Consider the following 21,812-nt stretch of genomic DNA (forward strand, 5'->3'; position numbering starts at 1 on the left):
TTAAGTAGTTTACTTGAGGTTAAGTTTCTTAGTTCTTTATCTATAAGAATGCAAATTATTTCAGAGTACAAGACTATACAGTGCATAGTGCAATTGTATTGTATTTCCAAATGTTTTTAGTCCGTTAAAGTGTAAGTTGTTGAAACTGATTTTAACCGATGTAAAATATATACGAGGGTGCCATCTGTTTAACACTGTCAGATCTAGAATGAAATAGGCCTTTATGTTTTGGGCAAGCTGAACAATGCTGTAAAATAAAAAACTATTTATATTAAGAAGACTGATTACTGCCTGAGAAAGTCTGGAAACTGGTTGGAAAAAGAAAGTCCTTAGACTTCCAAAATAAGAGTCTGAGAAATTAAAAAAAAGAAAGAAAATAAGAGTCACTGTCCATATATTGGATTATTGTTTGTTGTGTGAGATAAATTAACATCGGTCTTCTCGATCAGCTGATGATAATGACATTTGATTCAGGCGTGGGGGGTGGGTGCGTGGGGGGGGGGGGGGGGGGGTTATTTTCACCACAGCAGCAGCAGCAGGAGGAGGAAGTTTGAACAACATCAGATTCCCTGACATTTCCGGGTCCTATGACTTATCAGGTGGTTGCAGAGCGGCAGCAGCAACAGCACGGGGAGGAGGGGGAGGAGGAGGAGGAGGAGGAGGAGGTGGAGAGTTAGGAAGGGGGGAGACAAATGTAATTTCTGTTTCATCTGGCCTCAGCTCCCTGACCAGCCCCAGTCCAGTCCAGTCCAGTTGAGTCCAGTGCCCGGGCAGCTCCTCTCACAAGGGAAGTCTATATGAGCGAGGAAACAGAAGTGATAGGCTACGAGGTTTTCTTTTCAGTCAGTCAGTGTGAGCATGGCCGGGGGCTCGGTGTCTGAGTGTAAGGAGTACTTGTTCAAAGTGCTGGTGATCGGGGAATTAGGCGTCGGGAAAACCAGCATCATTAAACGCTACGTGCACCAGCTCTTCTCGCAGCACTACAGGGCCACGATCGGGGTCGACTTCGCACTGAAAGTCATCAACTGGGACAGCAAGACGCTGGTCAGGTTACAGCTGTGGGACATCGCAGGTAAGGACGCTCTGGAAACAGTTGCGATGTCAAAGTTTGGTTTTTGTTTTTTCAGCAGCGTGACACGCGAAAGGGGGAAGTTTCACCACTTTCAACTTCTTCAAGTTGCGAGATACTTCACAATATTTTGGCATTTCACGATGACAGTGAACTAAACTGCGAGAAATCAATGTGATGGAAAAACTTCCCACTTTAAAATTCCCAGGCGGCCGTGAACTCATCGATAGGAATTTCCAACACGAGAAAAACTAAACAAAACAAAAAACCGGCTCATCACTGCTCATTGTCTTTTCCACTTAATGATCGCGGCATCTCATAATTGTCAGAGGAATGTAGGTCACGTTGTTACAGTCTGAGCACACCTCCCCCCCTCCTCCCCTTTCAATGAAACTCAGCCATAATATACTTGTTGTAACACTTTCTCAAGGGATTAAAGATGCGTTCATGGTCTCACTAAGAGACTTTACAGGCCCTGATCTTTATTTCAGGCTGTTAATCAACTTGCACTATCACTGTAGTCTGTATTTTCTTCAAATGTCCCTCTGTGTGTGCACAGTCAGCCCCTGTTATCCTCGTGTTTCTCAGAGGATTTCACTAAAAACTTGTGTAACTTCTCAGACGAGCTGCCAAAAGCTGGCACGCACTCCAACCTGTGCATTCCTGCAGCTTTAGTAAGCAAGAGCACAGAGAAATCAGAGCAGTGTAAATAAAGAAGAAGAAAAAAAAGTTTCCCCACATGCAGGCAGCCTCAGTCGAGCTCTCGCTGTTTGTCATCTGCATGGCGGGGAAATATCACACTGCAAACAAGAGAGTGTGAGAGTGACACGCTTGAAAGGACAGGTGAGAAGGAAGTGAGCAGAGATGGGGAGAAACCAGAAAAATGATATGATTGATAGAAAAGATAACTTTTAAAGGCACATTACAGTTCAGTCAAGCAGGAATGAGGGTTTAATGATGGCTGCTGCTGGGTGGGTGAAGGGTGTGTGTGATGTCCCATCAGCCCTCATCTTTTCATGGTTAATCTGTCGTGTCTTTATAGCCAAAATACTTTGACATTTGGGCTTAGAAAATGGGTTGGTCATGTATGATGGGCCTCATACGGCTAATTTACAGTGGCTGTTTTTATGTTAGGTGTAATGAAATCACATGTGTGTGTGTGTGTGTTTGTGTTTGTGTGATCTGCTGTCATGCAAATGCCAACAATTTGTTTTCCCTGTTGGACCTTCTGGCAAAAGCTGTAAGGATTGTGTTTGCCCTTTAGGCAAAAATCTTTGAGCCTTATTTAGGTGGAGCTAAAACTGGAGTTGTTGGCAAAGACATTATTTCGTTTCCACAAATGCAATTTGTGCAGCGATGCTTTGTCATGGGTTCGACCACACCATATGAGTGCACATGAGGGACAGTGAGGGTGGAGGTTAATCATTCACTGGGAGAGTGGCACTCAGAGAAAGGAGCGGCTTAAGGAATATCTATGTGTGAAGAGTATGTCAACAAGTAGACAAAATATTAATCTATCTGTATCACTGATAATTTTGGTAGATATTTTCTTGTCTTTTAATTCATTGTTAGGTGTGTAAAATGTGAGAAAGATGGCATATTTTTGTCCAATCAGGTGTCCTAAACCAAGAGAGGATGAGTTTGCTATAATAAAGGAGTAAAACAGCATATTAACATTCATATTTGAGAATTTGAGAACATTTTTACTAAAAAAAAAGTCTGTTAAGCATTCCTTGAATTATTTTACCTCTAAAAGATTATCACACTTAAAATTGCATAAGTTTTACTGTTCCTCACCATTTTATTTGATCACTTACAGATTAGTGAAGTCATATAGAGAGAAGGCTGGTAAAACTTCTGCTGTTATCAGGACTGGACTTTGTCATTTACAAGTTATTGCTCATTTCCACCCATATATGCACTACATACCCTCGTGCTGCCCTGGTCGACAAATGACAAGCAGAAAAAAGTACAACTCAACATGACCCTAAGTCATGTGTTTCCAAAGATGATGCACAGCAAACTACATTATACAGGAGAAGTGTAGCTTTGGCTGGGATAGTGATGGTGGTGGAAAATGACAATGTGCAACTGATTTGGTATGCTCCACAGAGGATGGGGATGTTTCAAGTACATCCTGTTCAAACAGCCTTGGCTGAAAGTTTTAGTTGTAGCTTATTATCAGGACCACTAAACTTTATCGCCAGAGTAGTGAGATTTTTTTTTTTTAAATCTCTCCTGAAAGTCTGCTGCTATGGGTCAAGTCCACTGCTTAAAAAAAAAAAAAACCTCACATGTCCACATTTGGCCGCTGTCATTTTCCTTCCCGGAGAATGGGGACTGTGGATTTCCCCTTCGTCTCTCACTTGTGAATGATCTCCGGGATCTGGACAGGGGAGCAACGGTAGCCACGGTAACTCTCTGTGGGCATGTGGGTGTTGTTTTAAGACAGAGTTACAAACTGGTAACCTGTCTGTTTGAATGATTTCTCTATCCCGTTGAAACGAGAAATGATTAGCTCTGCCTCTAGATATGTTCTATTCTTACTTGTGAACATGGTTGTGCAGGTCGGGTCCATCCTCTCCCTCCATCAAGCTCACACGCCGAGACAGATCAGGACAGATGGTTAGAAACAGACTGCTGTTTTTATATTTATTCCATCGCTTACAGTGGTGACAGAAAGGGGGTGGACAGTTTGTGTGTGTGTGTGTGTGTGTGTGTGTTAGGGGCTGGGGGGTCGCCACAGCTACTTACGTGTCTGTCACAGACTGATTGGCAGTGAGGGCTACGTTTCCCCTCGCCACCGTCACTTGGTGCCCTGGCAGCATGCAGGGGCATCTGTGACTGAGTGCCAGGGAAGGCCGTCTGCCTGTCACAGCCAGACAGCACTCAGCACTCGATCAGAGGATCTGTGAGGGTAAATAAAACACTTCACACACACACACACACACTCAGATGGTCTAATATCATTCACGGAGACGAAGGAGCGTGCTCACACATGCTGTGCGGACGGACCTGTGTGTTGTTTACATGCACACGCACACTCTGACCAGAAAGAAAATTTGGAGGTTAGATGACACAGATACTAAAACCTCATTATTGACACCTACGTACACCAAGGCCTGGCCCGAGGACACTCCGAGGATAGAATAAGTAATGAGACGTGTGTGTGTGTGTGTGTGTGTGTGTGTGTGTGTGTGTGTGTGTGTGTGTGTGGGTGTGAAGGAGTGAAAGCTGGAGGTATATTTGCCAAGTCATTAAGACCAGCCATTAAGCCATTTAATCGTGCAGGAAAGGAGGAGGAATTATCTTCTTGGCAACACTGAGAGGAACTTCAGAGTTAGCGTTGTCTTTTACCAACCTCAATAATGATTACAGTCTGGGAGGAATGATAGTAATCAGAGGCCTGTACAAGATGGGGGGGGCACCATGGAAGTCAGTGTGAAGCTTGTGGCTGTCCCCACCCCCTTTCAGCCAGAATTGCTATTCTCTCCTGGATTTGTCTCAGCCAGAGGACAGGATGATTACCACCGTGGCACAGAGGAGACGAGCCGACACCTTGTAGGACCAAACACTCCTGTAAGAAGCAGAAGAAGATTGCACATTTAATGGGATGTATGCTGCGTTTTCCATCACAGTGGTAACCTTCAGTTCAGTCTTGAAAAGCTGAGAAAAACCTAATTTTACCTTGAACTTAAACTGTCTCTTTCAAACACCAATGTTTCTGCCAAGTGAATCCAAAGAAGTCACAAGATGATTAAAGGGGCAGCAATGAAACGCAAAATTGAATTTACTTGTTCCGTTTTTTGGTGAAATCTTTGCTTTTCTTGTTAAATATTGGATACTTTTACATAGAAAACAAACAAAACCCAACTGTTAAGAGACTTGGTCACAAATCAACCCTAATACGTATTTTCGTTATCAGATCATTTTCTTGTTTGATCATTAGAAATCAACTTCTGTCTAATTTCAGTATCACATAGCATGCAATTTTTTTTCTTGCTTGAACACTTACTTACTGAAACAATTAATTATCAAAACAGTTTGCTATTCAGTTCTCTGTGGATCAGCTAATTGATTAATCAGCTAATAGTTTCAGCTCCTGTTGGGAACCAGCAAGAGAAATCTAATCGCTGCCAACCAATTTACCTCCATTTGACTCTTCAAGCTGTGCATGCTAAATGTGACATTGACACCGATTCGAGCACTAAGTGTGAATGAACAAATGAAGTTGTAGTCAATGGAGCAAAAAAAAGAATCTAGAAAGTGCAGCAGAACTTTAAAAGACAAGGTAGAAGGTGAAATAAAGAGAAACTGCACTTAGAGGTGTTGGGCCAGTACGAGCCACCAGAACAGCTTCAGTCATCCTTTTTAGTACTTTGTTGTGGATGCGTCTTTCTAAACAGAACAGTATGGGCAGCAGATTTTCTCCATCATTGTAGTTTACTTTGTAATTTACTTCAGCCCAGTTGTAAGTTGATTGTTTCCTTTAACGTGCTAGATTCCACAACCAAACACTACACAGAGATTAAGACCAAGAAAATGTTTCCACACCTCTGTCTTTAACTGTTTAACATTCTCCCAATGGGCCGGTCAGTCCAATGGTGTAAGGATCCGAGGTCATGTGTAGAAAATCTACAACAAATATCATCATTTAGAGCTAAATTCCTCCAAACCTTGTGCCAAGGCTTTACGTTGATCAGCCCCCACCAACCCCTCAGCTGGAGGCAGGGGGGGAGGGGGACAATGGTAATACCCCTTGAAGGTGGACTCTATTCAGTGCTCGCCTCGAGGCCGTAGTAAGCCGTAGTAAGTCACTACTCACATGCTGCTCAGGGAAATTCAAACGTGCCAGTCATGTGTTGCTCACGGTCTTTTCCTGTTAATGACCGGACCTTGTGTTTGCCTTTTGTTATTTTGCTGTTGTTGGGAGGGCGAGTGGGGAAGTTTCACTGCCAGTTGCCTCCTGACAACAGACGGGAGACTGCTGCAGTTGCTACTGCCGTGTCTGGCTTGGACAGTTTCTATGGTAACCCACCCACAGGATATAGCAATATGTACGACCGTGGAGGAAACTGGGGTTGCTAGGGCTATGGATAATGATGAGACTTTGCTTTCTTTCTGTTTCTCCCACACAACAAACGCGAGATGATGATACAGTGGCTGTGACTTAAAAAAAAAAAAAAAAAAAACCCTTTCCTTTTTTCATCTGCTGATTCTGTAGGTTTCACGTGTTCATAACCGGCGGAGTGCCTAACTGTACTGTACTTTAGGTCACGCACCAGTATTCATCAGTGTGATACACTGAACTGAAATGTCCTTGTCTGAAGCCATTGGAATTCCACAATAGTTCACTGTCTCTCTTTACAGACAGTTTCCTGACGTACTCTCTCTTTAGTTCGTAGGCAGTTGCCTCATGTTGAGCGTTTGAGGCAGCAGCACACGTCTTTGTTCTCTCCTGCAGTCTCATGCTCCTCTGTGGCATTCGCTGGGTAAATACTCCATTGTTCATACAGCTCATTCCTTTCCTGTGTTTTATGCCGATTGGGTTAGGATCATATGACACTCATTAAGGCTTTTAGTACAATTTTATTTGTCCTTTATTTAGAGAGAAATTCATTTCCTGCACATCGTCAGAGTAATAGAAGGACCCTAACCCAAAATACAGCAGAAGAGTATCCATTGATCCCATTAAATTGATATTTACTATCAACTTTATTGTCCCTGTCTTTGAGCAGTAGGAACTACACTGATTCCAAGATTCCTACACTACCTTGATCTATTGTATGACCTGTGTCTTACAGCAGAACCTTTAGATAATAGAGGACTAGCTCATGGCTGGATATGCTAATAGAAAGTCTTTAAAGTTCTCTTCCAGTTTCAGCAGTATGAATGAACACGAATGAACGGCTGCCCCATGAAAAACTCATGTTTGGCCGTTTATCTTCCATCAGTTGAGAAACAATCGCCTGAAAAAAAATGAACTGAAAATGTATTTTTTCTTCTAGGTTGCCAAACACTTGTTGGTTCCAGGTTCTAAAATGTGAAGATTTACCTTTAGATCAAAGTGAATTTAATTCTCCAGAATAAGAAGACCACCTTAATATCCCTTTTAAACTGTAAAAGATCGGACACAAAACAAATCAGTTCATCAAGCAAATGGATTCACACTTTAATCTATGATGAAAATAACTGTTTTGTATTTTGTATTTCACAAATTAGTCATTAAATCACAAGTGGTGCAGACAGGACTGTGTCTGCTGTTGTACTGAAGCTGGTCTGGGTTCAGTAAAGGCAGCAGAATGATTAGCAGTACACCTGAAAGGTCATACATCATTGGACTTGCTGTCATTTAATGTTAGTGACTGCTGTGTGGAACCTCAGCGTCTTATCAATATCCGAAATAACTCATTACCTTGTACTACAGCCAGGTGTGTGTGTGTTAGTGAGGGCATGTGCACGTGTGCTACTTTAATGGTAGTGTTGGTGGTATTGATCGATGTAATCACTCAATATGAGTCTTTCCCATCCAAGCAACTGTCTCCCAGGAGGAGTGAGGTTCACACCCCCAAAGACTGGCTGCTCACGTATCGACCCAGCTATAAGGACTGGACGTGTCAGAGAATCAAGTGAAATGTTGGACGTAGACATGTTGTCATGGCCTCTTTGGCACCCAGTAGAAGACCTAGAATAAATAAATAATTCATTATATTCATATTTTCAACATTAATAACTTCTTTTTGAATTTAAACTTATAGAAACAAGATGTGAATTAGAAGCATGCAAGTCGGTGACCACCGGTAACGTTGCACTTTCACACTTCTTCACTTCATGTGAACCGCTTCCTAATTTGAGATGAACAGACATTTTCTTTTCATTGATTTCAAGCTGGATAATATGTTATACTTCTTTCTTCGTCAGTTTTTAATGTGAAATATCAACCTCTATTCTCCTGTGCCTTTTATATCTAGAAGTATTCAAGGCCTCCGTGGTCAGTATTGTTCAGTCACGCTCTGCTCCGTCGCGCTGCTAATGGTAACGCTGGACTCAGCCAAATCTTGCAATGTAATAGAAGGCAGAAAAGTATTTTGAAAATCATTAGGCCAGTCATTTCCTTCTATATTATGCCTTTGCCTCCACTCCATTCGATGTATGAGCACCACCAGGACTGGAAATGAAAGCCTTATTTCAGTCTATCAGCTCTTTATCCCACTGTGTCGTGTCTCTGGTGAATTCACCTGGGGTTATATCAGCTAAAATTAGACTCTCAATTATGAGCAATTACCGTCAGGCCTGTGGGCCCCACAGTGTATTCACTCTCTCGCTCACATCCGCACTGCGCCACGCCATTCTAGTTCCTTGCGTGGTTGGGTAAGTACCTATACAGTATACAGTTGAGCGAAAGTGAGCTGGGTGAAGCTGTGCTCACAGTTCCTCAAACCTTTTCCTTGGTTCGTTTTGTGTTTTGTCAGTCAGCTCTAGTGGAGGGTGTTAACTGTGTAATACATAGTACAATTACACTTGCCCTGTAGGCTTTCTTAAATTGGAGCAGTGTAGCAAAAATATGTGCTAAATCCGTCAAAAGCTACCTCAACTCACTGGAAGCCCAATGTATAATTGGAGAGACTGAGACTAAAAATATGAAATGAGCAGGTGCTTTGGCGACAAAATGTGTGATCTAATGTAAATAAATAGTAAACCAGACCAGACCTCAGGATTGTAATCTGGCGTCTCCATTTCAGACAATGACTGTTAATATCAATCTAAGTCATGAATATTTATGAGTCACTTATTGAGTTATTCTTTTAAATGTAGCATTTTGTCATTAAAAAAATTCCTTGAACATAACTGAGTTATTCAGACTCATATTTTTAAACTTTATAAAAATCCCCCATCTAAGTTCTCATATGAAACGGCTTAAGTGCGTTTCTGCCAGAACTGTCTGAAACACATGGTTTATGTCATTTCAGAACCACTCTGTTCCTGGCATAAAAATCATGTGTCTGTTCAGCAGTCTCCACAGCTGTCTGTTTTTTGTCTGAAAAAACTTTCAGTTTTGTATTTACAAATGAAAATGTCTGAATCCTGGATTATCATCACTGATGTTGCTGGTTCATGCTTGTTTTCAGTTCCTCTTATTTCAGACAGCATTAATGCACCTAACTGTCCAGAAAACAGAGCCCTTGAATAACTAACTAACCTTATTTTGTCCAATTTTTAGGTGAGCAGCTAATCTGTGGTTATTAAAGGCTATAAATTTGATATAACTGCATTTTCTTTTTATTTCAAATAAATTCAAGTGAAAATGTAAAAACTGCAGTGATCAAAGCCCAGAACTAGTGGTGTGTTTTTAGCAAAAGCTCAATATAGTTTATTTGTCTGTGCTTAAAAAAAAAACACAGAAAACTATTAAAAACGCATCAATGTAACATTTGTCTTCATTACACTGAACATGTGGCCCAAAAGAGACAAAACAAAAACACTGCTGGAGTAATTTTGCTAAAAAAAAAACTACTAACAGGTCTCAGCTGACTTACTGTAACTTGTTCAATCTTCTTTAAAACTGAAAGTGTATGCATGTATTCTGTATATTTATGGCCTGTCATCAAAGATTTAGGTCTTCTCTTAGAATGAATGGGGTTGAGCTGAGAGCAATATACAGCTTGGTTGGAAAGCACTGAAATACAAATTATAAGGCATGGTTAGGTTTGGTTTTAAAATACTGAAATTCACCAGTGTTGGGCTTTGGATTGAAGATTTTTCCTTATATGTGTAATTGGTGGAGGGGGAAGGCTCCACCAGCCCCTGTTGCTAGAGCTGCAAAAAAAGGTAGGGGAAATTCATGGATGGGAAAATGAAGCGGAGGAAGAGCCAACTCCACGCTTCTCCATAAAATCTATACTGTAACAGAGGTAGAGATTCACTTCCCCCTACTGAACCACTGGTCTATACGCCTCAGTGCACAGTTATAGTGAGGTGACGTGGACAGACTTGAAGGTACGTTAGAGTGTAGTCACTGAATTATTATCCCAGCTCAAGAGTTCATTTCCTCTTTGATTTTAAATGTGATGTTAATATGGAAATGTCTATGGAAATCTGAATTATTGAACTTATTTTTCATTTATGTGGTGTCAACTAAAAAGCTAGAATACAGTTTCTGAGTAAATACTGCAAACTACAGTCAGATGACCTAATGCGTCATTGTTTTGCAGTAGGATGGGAATGGTATTCTCTTGACTTGCTGAATACCCTTTGAGGAGCTAATATGATGTGACTGTAATTAGCAGATTTCGAGAAAAGTATGAGACAAAGTCCAGTTGTGTTTTTAAGAAGAGGCCTCCACAGATTGATAGTGACACCCCACATCCCCTTGGTAATTCCCCTTGCTTTGCCTTTGTGAAATATCATCTCAGTTTTTCTCAGAGAATGACTACAGAGAATTGGCTTATTATTATTGCAGATTACTTCTGCCATTCTCTGTGCGGATTAGGCCCATGGCAAATTGAGGAAAGTAGGTCGAATAGGAACCATCTTTATTCCCATCATTTTTTTTGTCCATATATAAGTAATGAAAATGAAATACCTAATATCTCTCCATTTACTGCAACCTGGCTCAGATCTAGATGTTTGGGTTCGTCTTTAAAAGCTTGTTTTGGTTCAGATGTTTAAGCATAATCTGCGCATTAACAATTTCTTAATCATTCCCTGACTCCTGCAGCGTTTAAGGGTTTTGTATAAATGCAAATACTCCACTGAAGTGTCTTCCCATCCCACAGGTCAAGAGCGATTTGGGAACATGACGCGGGTGTACTACAAAGAGGCGGTGGGGGCATTTGTGGTGTTCGACGTGACGAGGGGCTCCACATTCGAAGCCGTTTCTAAGTGGAAGCACGACTTGGACAGCAAGGTGAAACTGGCTAATGGCAGCCCCATCCCCTCAGTGCTGCTCGCCAACAAATGTGACCAGAAGAAGGAGAGCTCCAATAACACAGCCTTAATGGACAATTTCTGCAAAGAGACTGGCTTCCTGGGCTGGTTTGAAACCTCAGCTAAGGTGAGCGATCAATACATTACACAGAGAAGTTAGAAGTAGCATACATGCATGCCATTTTACATACATTCCTCCCAATATCTGTTTAACAGGCTTCTTTCCTCCCTCAAAAGTCTCTTTGTATTTTAATTTGAGGTATTCTACAGTTTGAAGCAGGGCTGGCTGGTCGAAATATTTTGCATCATGGGAGATAGATGTTTCCTTTTACAGCCTCGTGAGTCTGACTAGTTATGGGTTCCAATCTTATTCTCCACATATACACAAAATGTTTGTGGTAAATCAGATGGGATAAGGTCTTTAAACCGTGCATTGCTGAGTCAGACAAAAAGGAGATACTGAACTTTCACAGTCAGGATATTTGTTTCATTTTTCTGAATGTTTTCTTTGCTTTTCATAACAGACAAAAAAAAATTGGGGAAGTGGAGCCCTATCTGAATGGTGTAATCACTCTGTGGTGATTGTGAAATTGTCACAGTTAGTGTTTTGTAAAGCATTCAACAAATGTTCACATGAGTCATTTCAGTCCAAAATTCAGTGTTAAGTAGTAGTTTGTACATATTGATATTGAATTATGAAGAAGAGCTGGGTCTAGAATGACAGTGACAGGATGTTTGTTAAAAAAACAGAGTTTTTTTTTTTAACCTTGCTGTCAAGTGCGACAAGATCCATGGACATCCATCCATATCTTCCTAACTAGTGAAAGGATCCATGGGACAGCCAGTGTGTGATATGGTATCGCATGACGTTGATTGATGTTGCAGCCTGGAGCTGTGAGGGTCAGAGGGGTGGGGTCCTGAGAGATAATGTTGTGTAGTGTTTCAACTCAACTTCGGTCGCAGTGTCACAAGTTGGATGTTACGCCGTCTGCGCGTTTACGTTGTGCACTCGTGGTTCTGTTTTTGTGAGCAGAGTTTGATGAAGTGAGATCATTTTGGCTGCATCCCACTTCTACAAAGGGTTCACCTCAGAGATCAGCTCATACATCACTCAGCCTACAGTGTTGGAAGAAGCACTATTTGTTCATTTGCTTCAGTATACTGTAAGTAGCAGTTAATGCAGTAAATGTACAGTGAAGTATCAGTGACCCATATCAGTATTATGTGATAGGACCATTGTCATTGAAGCATTAACATAAAGTGTGCTTTAATGTTGTAGTAGAACAAGCTGGGATAAAATCTATAAACATGAGTAACACTCTATACTCTTCTATACTACATGATATGGTAATGGTTTCAATTCATACCATACCATACCATACCATACCATACCATACCGTACTATATCTCTTCTAAATGTAATTAGATAGCGGCACAAACACCTCAGAATGTTTCATGTCTATCCACTATGTTGTAAATCTTTCACAGTCTCTCTATGCTACCATATTTCTATCAGGCTCCTCAGCAGGTAACTGTGGGAGGGCACCAGCGTGACACAAACTAAAGGCCGCATGTGCTGCCTCATGTTCATTACTAAGACACTTTCCTTGAAAGTTGCAGTTGTTGCTGATGTGCGTTGGAAGACAAATGTGGATTTGTACTTTCTAACTATGAGACTCCAGAGAAATCCCCCTCCTGTGTCTTCCTCGCCTACGTTACCCATCACAGTCGTGAATAGCTCATTCTCTTTGTCCTATCAAGACACACACTTCTACATCTTAAACCACAACCACCTTTATACTATCCAAGTTGAAGAATGCTTTGATGAGTTTTGGCAGCCTGAGTTAACTTTATTAACTCATTCCAATGACCTCAGGCGCTGCAGCCACGTCACGTGCTGTGTCATGTGAAAGGTGTGTGTGTGTGTGTGTGTGTTGTGTGCAAAGCCTTTCTGGCCGTTTCCTTTCTTTGAGTGCAATAAACTGTTATAATAGTTTTATGTGCCCTGTCATCCTGGTGTTAAATGAAACCCACAACAACCTTTGTAATTCTGTAGGGGAGTGGCAGACTTTTTGTCTGAAGTGATTAAACATCAGCCGAACATGTAAATACGACACAGTCATGATGAGGTTGCATAGTAAACTTTTCATCACAGATTTGTAGAGTTTTGTGACTGGGGCTCTTCAAGCAGTCAGAAATTTAGGGGTTGTTATTTTCTCTCTGCTCCTAATCAGCCTTTGCTATTATGTAATCAACAACTTAATCTCTAATTAAGAAGATAGTCTGCTTCTGATTGGTTCACACAATCAATGTCTTGCAAAGTCATAGAAGGTGAAAAGTGATACAGGTAGTAGGAAACTCACAATCATGGAGTCTTCCCATGTCACACTGATTCACCAAGATTTTATTCAGTGGAGACATAAAGATTAGAGAAGAGAGGGAGAGGGAGGGAGAGCGTGTGACTGGAGGGTAGATGGTTCAGTTCCTGGCCCAGCGGGGTTAAAGCTGGGTGGGAAAAGTTAAAATGCAATGCTTCCCCCCTCCCTCATGAACACCAGGGTAGTTCCCTTCAGCACATGTCTTAACCCCTCAGTGCTCAGTGGACATGAAGGTCAGACCATGGTTCTACTATACACACAACATGATACACAGTGTGTTTGTTTTTTGTCTTCCTTTTATTTAAAAAAAAAAAAATATATATATATTATATACTTACTTTCTTGTTTGCCTTCACCTGAGATGACCAGGCATCTGTGTAAACATATCCAGAAAGGCCATTCATATTCATTTCTTCCTCAGCCCACAGGATGACAGCTGCTGGCCACTGTGTGAAGGACGAAAGCAAATGATATTTTTTCTTTTTTAACATCGTATCCTCTGGCCTTGGTCTGGCAACTGTCTGTCTTACTTTAACAGGCTGGTTCATAAATCTGAAAAAGAAACACTGCAGTGCCTGTGATGCCTTCTGTTAAATATAGGTTGCTGCAAGCATTAATGGTGGGTGAGCAGAGGCAGGGACAGGGGCTGGTGCCTGCACTGTCACCAAGGTGTAAATGTACAATGGTTTGTGAAAATTGGTGCTTCGTCACCTCTCTGACACACTGTTTTGACCTTTCCATAGGACAACATCAACGTGGATGAGGCAGCGCGGTTCCTGGTAGAGAATATCTTGGCTAACGACAAAGGTTTGCCGTACGAGGAGAGCAATGGAGACCGGATCAAACTGGACCAGGAGACTGTGGCCGCTGAGAGCAAGTCAGGCTGCTGCTAACACTCAATCCGTTCACATTAGCCATCCACCTCCCTTTGGCAGGGTCTGACGCCTATGGCTCTCAGCCCTCTACTGCAGCCTGGCAGAGGAGTATACATTTTTTCGGGGGGGGGGGGGTCTTCAAAGCTCCAGGAACTTCTCCTCCCGGCACTGCTGCCCATTTGACCTGCTCATCCAAATCTCTCACTGTAGCTATCCCTAGGCCAGAACAGAAGTCCAATTTTATCTTGATCTTGTCGCTAATGTTGTCATTGCCTCTACCATGCTGTTTCCTGCTCTGTTTCTCATCTCCAAACCACAGGACCTTTACTACTATGTTTGTCTGACCACATATTTACTTGACTGTGTTTTCCACCGCCAACCATGAACTTCACTGAGTTCCTCGTACTTGAACTTGGCTACTTCTCCTGTTCTCCTGACGGCCTCTAAAGACCTGGATGGCACCACACCTGAGAGGGGGAGATGAAAACTAAGCAAATGGGTGAAAAACACAGTGAGAAAACAACCTGTAGCCTCCTAGTATTTGTCACTTTGGTTTATTTTCTCTCAGCATCCTTGTCATTTAACATTTGTCTATGAAACAAGACACTTTATTTGTCCAGTTTGTATTTCTTCCATGTTTGTGTGTCCAGCTGGTCTCATGTAAGCATCACTGTGTTAAACAATATCATAGTGTTACCGTGTATCATATTCCTTGTATGAGTTGTTATCTTTATCCCATATCTAAAATAATGTGCCATAAACCTTTTTTTTGTATTTTAAAAGGAGAGTGGGTCACACTTTTTTATTATTCACTCAAACCTTTACATGGACACAGATGGACAATACAGTATTTCAGAAAAAAAACAAACACTTTAATGATGGTTATGTGTGAGATACTGAGAAATCTTTGTTTAATCGTCTCTCCACCAGTATGAAAATGTAGATGTGATTTACGGTACGTGTATTTGAAATGTGTTGGGTTGTGTATCATACATTTGGTGAGATAAAAACAAAATCATACAGAGGACTACACTCTTTTGCACATAGGGATAGGGATGTTAAGTGTCTTTTTTTTTAACATGGACATGAGATGAAGTTTACATGTGAAAATACTTTAAATCTACAAGACCAAAACAGAATAAACATTTTAACAGGTCTGTGTTGTGTACTAGTAATTAGACTATCTGATCTCAAGTATTTATCGAATACATTAGGGGCCTATATTTGTTTTGTTTTTTTCCATGTATTTATTGCCTAATAACAACAATACTGCAGCAATGTTGCCTGCCATACTCAAAATCATCCACAGTGTATTCAGTCATATCTGCACAACATTTAGCTCAAATACGATATAAACAGTTTTACTTCCATGTTTGTTTGTTATCACTCATTTTCCCAAGCAGATCTATGTTTTAGATTTTAAAAAATTAATTTGGTTTCCACTGACACAGATATCTTGGATCAAACCAGTTAAACTAGATTATTCAGTTATTAACACAGTTTTTTATCAAACTTTACGAGCACTTAATGCCTGGTTTAAAATGACAAGTTAGTATTGCCATGTTTTATAGTTTTTGCCATGCTCCATCATTCTGACTCCACTTTACTGGGTGGCAATATTAGTGTATTTTTTATATACATTTAAGACAGCTGTAAATATTAGTTAACTTAATGAAAGGTCAAAGGTCACTTTCAGGTCCTCAACTGTTTGAGAAAAAAACCTACAGATTGTATCAGTACCTATGAACCTACTCAATGGACTAAAGTTAGAGCTCATACTGTGTGTGTGTGTGTGTGTGTGTGTGTGTGTGTGTGTGTGTTTGAGAGAGAGAGAGAGTGCATCATGTGACTCCACTTAAGAAACAGTGTGTGATAGTCATCAGACAACACTACAACTTGTGCTCTTCCACACACCAAATTGTTCCCAGAGCAGGAATGCATTGGAGGCGTGTCAGTTGTGTTGTGTTGTGCAGATGTTAGCCTACACATCAACTAGCCAAATTAAATACATCACACGGAGACAGCCTTGAGGAAATACAGTGCAACTTAGCTTCTTTTGAAGTGTGTTTTTAACGTTTTTCCATCTGTTGCTAGTTTAAATGTAGAGCAACACGGCCACGTGGTAAGTTTATAGTGTTTTTTTTTTCAAACAAACTTTATTATCATATTTGAGACATTATACAAACAACTTACAAGACATCATACAAACGTCTTCATCATGATCTTTCAATGGTAAAATCTGCCCACCCCTCACTATAGTAACCGGTGATGCAACAGTCCAAGACTCCACCCACGTTAAAGCTCTGTTGCCTAGCTACATACAAACTTCTAAGGGCAGAGACGTTTCCAAACAAACGCGCCTCCCGGGGTGTTAACCCGACTTCTTTGCTTCCTGCTCAATTTTCCTGACATATTCATCACTCCAAGTGCAATGTCCAAGGCAGGGCCAAAGAAAAAGGAGTCGGTCTCCAGCAAAGTGTCTTTATCCGAGTGAGTTTCAGTTTATGTTGTTAATTAGCGTTGATGTTGGACACCTGTAAGTTAGTTAGCATTAGCGCCAGCCTGCACTGCATTAAGCTAAAAGCTGGCTAACCATCAGCGTCAAACTTTTATCTCTCACTGTTTGTCAGAGGCCTGAGAGCCACTTGACATGTCCATAATCACATATGGTATGTGTTAATCCTTAGTCCTTAATCCTGTGATCATCATAAGGATAACAGCCAGCAGTATCTAATAAGCTAATACCACTTTAGCTGTGAGAGTGTAAACAAGAGATTTACTGAGTTTACTCTTGACTGAATCTCTGCTTCTGAACTGGCTAATTTTGCTGCTAAATATTGACAAAGGGGAAGCCGAGAACAAATGAAAGGAATTGCTATGTGTCATCATTTCAGAGCAGCGTCCTTAGTTGCTACTTCCTCTGAGAGCCTTGGAGCTGCTACGTGGAAGTGCAAATTCCCCATTTGGCCTGAGTGGAGCGATGTAGAAGTCGGCAAAGAGAAATGGGACTCAAGTAAAGGAGCTGAAGATGGAAAGACAAGCAAGAGTCCCAGTGGGGTAAATGTGGAGCAGAAAACATCTGATATTCAAATGGATCATTTATCAGTTTGCTATACAGTGCAAATCTTCTTCCCTCATCATTCCTTCCCCACATCTCAGCTGTTATTAATGTTGACACTATATTGTTTCTTTGTCCACTAATATAGTTTTTCATTACAACTTTATTTGTCTGCTTTGGGTCTGCAGTCATTTTTTGAAGATCCTGCGGGAAAAATCTCCCTGCCTCGATCTTTGAAAGTGCACTCCTGGAAACGTCCCACAGAGTTTATTGTCAACAAGGTGACCTTCATCCCTCTATAAAAAATGATATGGTTTCTAATGGAACAGGACATGTCAATGTCAATTTGACGATGTTGATCCATGGCTGTGTAAACTGAAACACTTGTTGTACACTAGGACAGGTTAAGTGTAGATTATGCAGCAGTTCAAACTGACGCCAATGATAACATAATCAAAATCATCCAGCAATTATGTTGTGCACGTATACACCAGTAGGGATGGTGAAGTGATTTCATATCAGTCTAATGATCATATAAACACATCTCTTAATCAGAATAATTGACAGGCTCAGTAACTGATTCAATGATTGCAGCTATTACATACATTAAAAAAGTTCATTTCTTTGCTACATAGTGTGAAATGTAGTTATGGAAATCTGGTTTCTAGTCACCTCCAGTTAAATTTTAATTGCTTCACTCTACTTTTCCATTACCCCTCTCTCAGAGCAGTATTTAGCAATTACTGGAAGCTTCCTGTGTTCTGAATAAGTCCTTGGTAGGTCACATGCTGCCTTTTCACTTAAGATGTCAAAGGCATTTTTTATTAATTTCATACAAGAGGAACAATGGGCTAATCAAAACTGCAATCAGCTATGCAGATGCAGGCACCACTTCCGCTGTGATGTTCCCCCTGAATTGGGCTATACTGTGTATATACAGACATACTCCTATTTCCAAGTCTGGTGTGATTGACTGAACTTATCAAAAGTGTAGCTTTCATTTAGAGTGTCTGCAGTAATGAGAGAAAAAGCTTCCTCCTGTGACCCACAGAAAACCTTTCTCACCATCACCTAGCTAGCTCATTAATTCCAATTATTGAGTAACATGAAGGAGTCTATGAACATGATGGTTAAATATTCATCACAGACAGACAGAGAGTATCATGGCAGGGTTAGACCAGTTTAGGCCTTGGGATTAGAAAGGAAGCAGAAAGTAGGTCAAATATTCATGCTCTTTTTAAACGTGATGCAGTATGTGACAGTGATATTCTAATGTTGGTTTGCCACTGTGTTATTTTAATGGATATGTAAATATGTATGTATGTATGTATGTGAAGATGTGACAACGTAATATCTAATAATCTTAAATCGGAAAGTTTGTCACTCATCAGATGAAGGTATAAATCTGTCCCTGCAAAGTAAACAAGGATGCGCTTTCTTTCAGGGTCCTGTCGTTGTTGAAAATCAAATGACGTTTGACCTAATCTCCCCAAATGATCACCTGATTCACAGTGAGGTTAGTTTCAACACTTTCTACTAGTCCAGTAAAAATCACATTGACTTTTGGCTAGCCAGTATTGATCAGCACTTGGATAGTTTAATTTACATGTCAAATGTGGTGACGCCTGACTGACAGAAATGAATGAGACTCGGGTATAATGCAATGCCCAGTTGATTTAGTGAATGATTGATTAGATAATTGCCGTTTCGGCGAATAGATTTAAAGATTGGTTGGTAGTTATTGGACCCGTGATTACTTTTCTCCCCCCTCTCTCCTCCATCCCCGATCAAGATAATGAGGTGGATCATCAGTGAGATCTATATCACTTGGACACTTCATAACAGCACATCTACAGAACAGCATGACTGGAAACCTTGGGAACACATCTACTCGCTGTGTAAGGTGGTGAAAAATCATGTGCCTCTCTACAACAACTATGGAAAATACTTGGTCAAGCTCTACTGGATGGTAAGCAAGACACAAACACATACAAGCAACCACTCATACACAGTTATCTGAGTCTTCTGAAGACTTTGTGAATTCATATTTATTACAAGTTGTCCTATTGGTCTGATCTTTGCACTGTGTGAAAATGCGAAAACATGGTAAAAATCCTGACATCCTTTTACATGAAGTCGTTCTGTTACAATGCCTCTTTGTTAATCACTCTCTTTTGGAGGAGACACGCTTGAAGTAATGGATGACATAAAATTGCATTGTATTGTTCAGCAGACCCCATAGGATGCAGCAGATGAGAGGGGAATGGGGATGGACTGAGGATGGAGGCGGGGAGGAATGAGAAAGCCTTATCCACTCAGAGCTCAAATCAATCAGTCTCACTGCTGTGCCAGAAGTGGCTGGGCTTCATACATTGCCTGATGAATAGATAAGGCTTAACAGGAGTCAGCTGCTTCTCAGAGAGCATGGCTCAAGTTGGATATTGATGCCTAGTAAGTCTATGAGAGCAGGGACAACCCAGCGAGGACTTTATGCACTTCATTATCATTTATATCAGTCGTTAAGTGTAAGGGTTTTTACAGATTTTTGGCTCAAGATAAAGGTCATCATTGGGATACTATGAAAAGTTGCTGGCCTGTGAGTTTCAGTATGTGCCACAGATTTCTAGGTAATGGACATGAATGAACACATCATTGCGTCACTTCAGAAAGGGAACTTCTTCCTGTGTAACAATTTGGGTCAACGAGAGAGAAAAAGACGCAGCTAAAAGTGGTGGTGTCCTGTAACACTGTGGCTCTCGCCTTGACAAACAAGCATGACACGGTTGTAGGCAGCAGTCCTCGTGCCAACCAGAGCACACAAACAGATGGTTGTTGAGATGGCATTAAGCACCCAGCCCCCAACCCTCGTTCCTGTTTCTCTGCCTATTTTGACTCATAGCCTCCCCATCTTTTCTCATCCTTTATTGTTCATCAACAATCTTATTGCTGTTTCTTCCTTCACAGCGCTGTGAAAAACCACCCTGTTTGCATTTTGCCACCCTGCTTTTTCACCATCCGACAACTCTGTCGGTCCCCCCGTCCCCCCTTTTCTTCAGTTCTCCTCTAACTTGCCCTTTCGCACTCTATTTTACCCCATCTGTGAACACATCAAGCTCCTCCTTGGGGCGATGGTTTGACAAGATAGTGGAAGAATCAAGAAAGAGAGTGTGCCTTCCTGCACTGTATATAGGACTGCATTGCTTGTGCACACTGCTCTCAGAGATAAGGGAGGCACAGCTGTGAACAGCCAGTCAGATTATCATCTGCTTGTGCTGCTTTTCCTTACAAGCAGTGTGAAACTCCCCCAGACGGCCAGTAGACAGACCACTCCACAGATCGCATGAAACAAGCTCTGACACCACATATGAAAAGATGCAAGCTTAGCTAATACTAGGGGAAATATGGAATATGAAAATGAAATCCATAGATCAGAGATGTTGTGGTGATTAGTTACATATAGATCCTGATTTACTAAAGGTTTGCGTGTGTAAAAACGTGTGCAAACTTGATTTCAACACATGTTGAAGCTGATCTACTAACCGGGTGCACTGAGGATTGCGTCTCTCAAACGAGCAAAATAGTATGCGCAATCCATTTAGCGTGTTTGCCTTAATGATAATGCAAATATAGGCATTTCTGTCAAACCTGAACAGATTGCAGTGGCTGTTTTTGCATCTTTATTTAGCACATTTGAAAGGCAAGTCTTAACTGGCATATCTTTGCTAAAGCCTTTATTGATGTAATACCTGCCAGGGCAAAAGTTCTTATATCTCTGCATTTCCTCATGTCTGGGTCATTCCAGCTAACTGTAGCAGTTTATAATAAATCACAGAACTAACTATTATAGGACAAAATCTGGGTTGAGTTTATTTCTAGTCAATGTACACACATGGAGCAGCACCAACATTAAGTGTGTTAAAAATCTAAATACTGCAGTTTGCGCGTGCTGTCATTTAGCGGGTTACTCTTAGTGGATCACCTGTTTTGCATGCCAAACAAACACGCAAAATTTTACCAGGAGCATGCAATTTAGCTCCCCCTTATCTGGAATCTTAGTAAAACAGGCCCATAGTGTTTTAAATCTGGTTTTAGTGTTTGTTGTGGTGAAGCTACTCATGTTGCACACTTGGAAATGGGAGAATAAATTGATCATATTATATAGCAGTAGATGTTTTTAGGAAATGGTATCAATCACATTAGCTCCTCTCTAACGTAAAATTACTATTTCAGTAAAGGCAATTCAGCCTTTATTGCGAATGGTTATGTTGTAACATTTGGCAGAAAGGGCTCTATTTTTTGGGATCTGCTGTGTGAAGAATCAGAATCAGAGGGGTTGTGGAGGAATCTGCCTCAGCAAGCAGCATTGGCATGAGGGTCTCAGAAGACTGATTGTAGACATGTATGACTGGATGTTACCAGTCAGCTGGTGGCAGACAAAATGGTAAAAAACATGAATGAAACAGCTTATGCCCGAGTTTATCCAGTGCTATTCAGTGTTTCACTGT

At 41.0% G+C, this 21,812-nt stretch overlaps 2 protein-coding genes across 2 annotated transcripts in view; both read left to right on the forward strand.

The window, feature by feature from the left end:
- The first annotated feature begins 721 nt into the window (after nt 1-721).
- rab32a (RAB32a, member RAS oncogene family) lies at nt 722-15,465 on the forward strand. The gene is made up of 3 exons (XM_084001051.1): nt 722-1,072; nt 10,846-11,123; nt 14,118-15,465. The coding sequence occupies exons 1-3, from the start codon at nt 859-861 to the stop codon at nt 14,265-14,267; spliced, it is 642 nt and encodes a 213-aa protein (XP_083857177.1). The 5' UTR covers nt 722-858; the 3' UTR covers nt 14,268-15,465.
- A 1,215-nt stretch (nt 15,466-16,680) lies between these two features.
- Nucleotides 16,681-21,812, forward strand: part of adgb (androglobin) — a gene marked incomplete at both ends in the record, with an annotated part of 36,970 nt that continues 31,838 nt past the window's right edge. Inside the window, 5 exon segments of the mRNA XM_084000259.1 lie at nt 16,681-16,739; nt 17,144-17,306; nt 17,496-17,588; nt 18,752-18,823; nt 19,100-19,276. Of these exon segments, the coding sequence (XP_083856385.1) occupies nt 16,681-16,739; nt 17,144-17,306; nt 17,496-17,588; nt 18,752-18,823; nt 19,100-19,276 (564 nt within the window).

Source organism: Trachurus trachurus (genome assembly GCF_905171665.1).
Source record: "Trachurus trachurus genome assembly, chromosome: 24".
In the NCBI taxonomy this organism is placed as follows: Eukaryota; Metazoa; Chordata; class Actinopteri; order Carangiformes; family Carangidae; genus Trachurus; species Trachurus trachurus.

Excerpts from the sequence above, each read along its gene's own strand:
- rab32a (XM_084001051.1), top strand. The coding sequence starts at position 859 with ATGGCCGGGGGCTCGGTGTCTGAGTGTAAGGAGTACTTGTTCAAAGTG. Across the intron at positions 1,073-10,845 it reads ACAGCTGTGGGACATCGCAG|GTCAAGAGCGATTTGGGAAC; the intron begins GTAAGGACGCTC and ends CCCATCCCACAG. Across the intron at positions 11,124-14,117 it reads GGTTTGAAACCTCAGCTAAG|GACAACATCAACGTGGATGA; the intron begins GTGAGCGATCAA and ends ACCTTTCCATAG.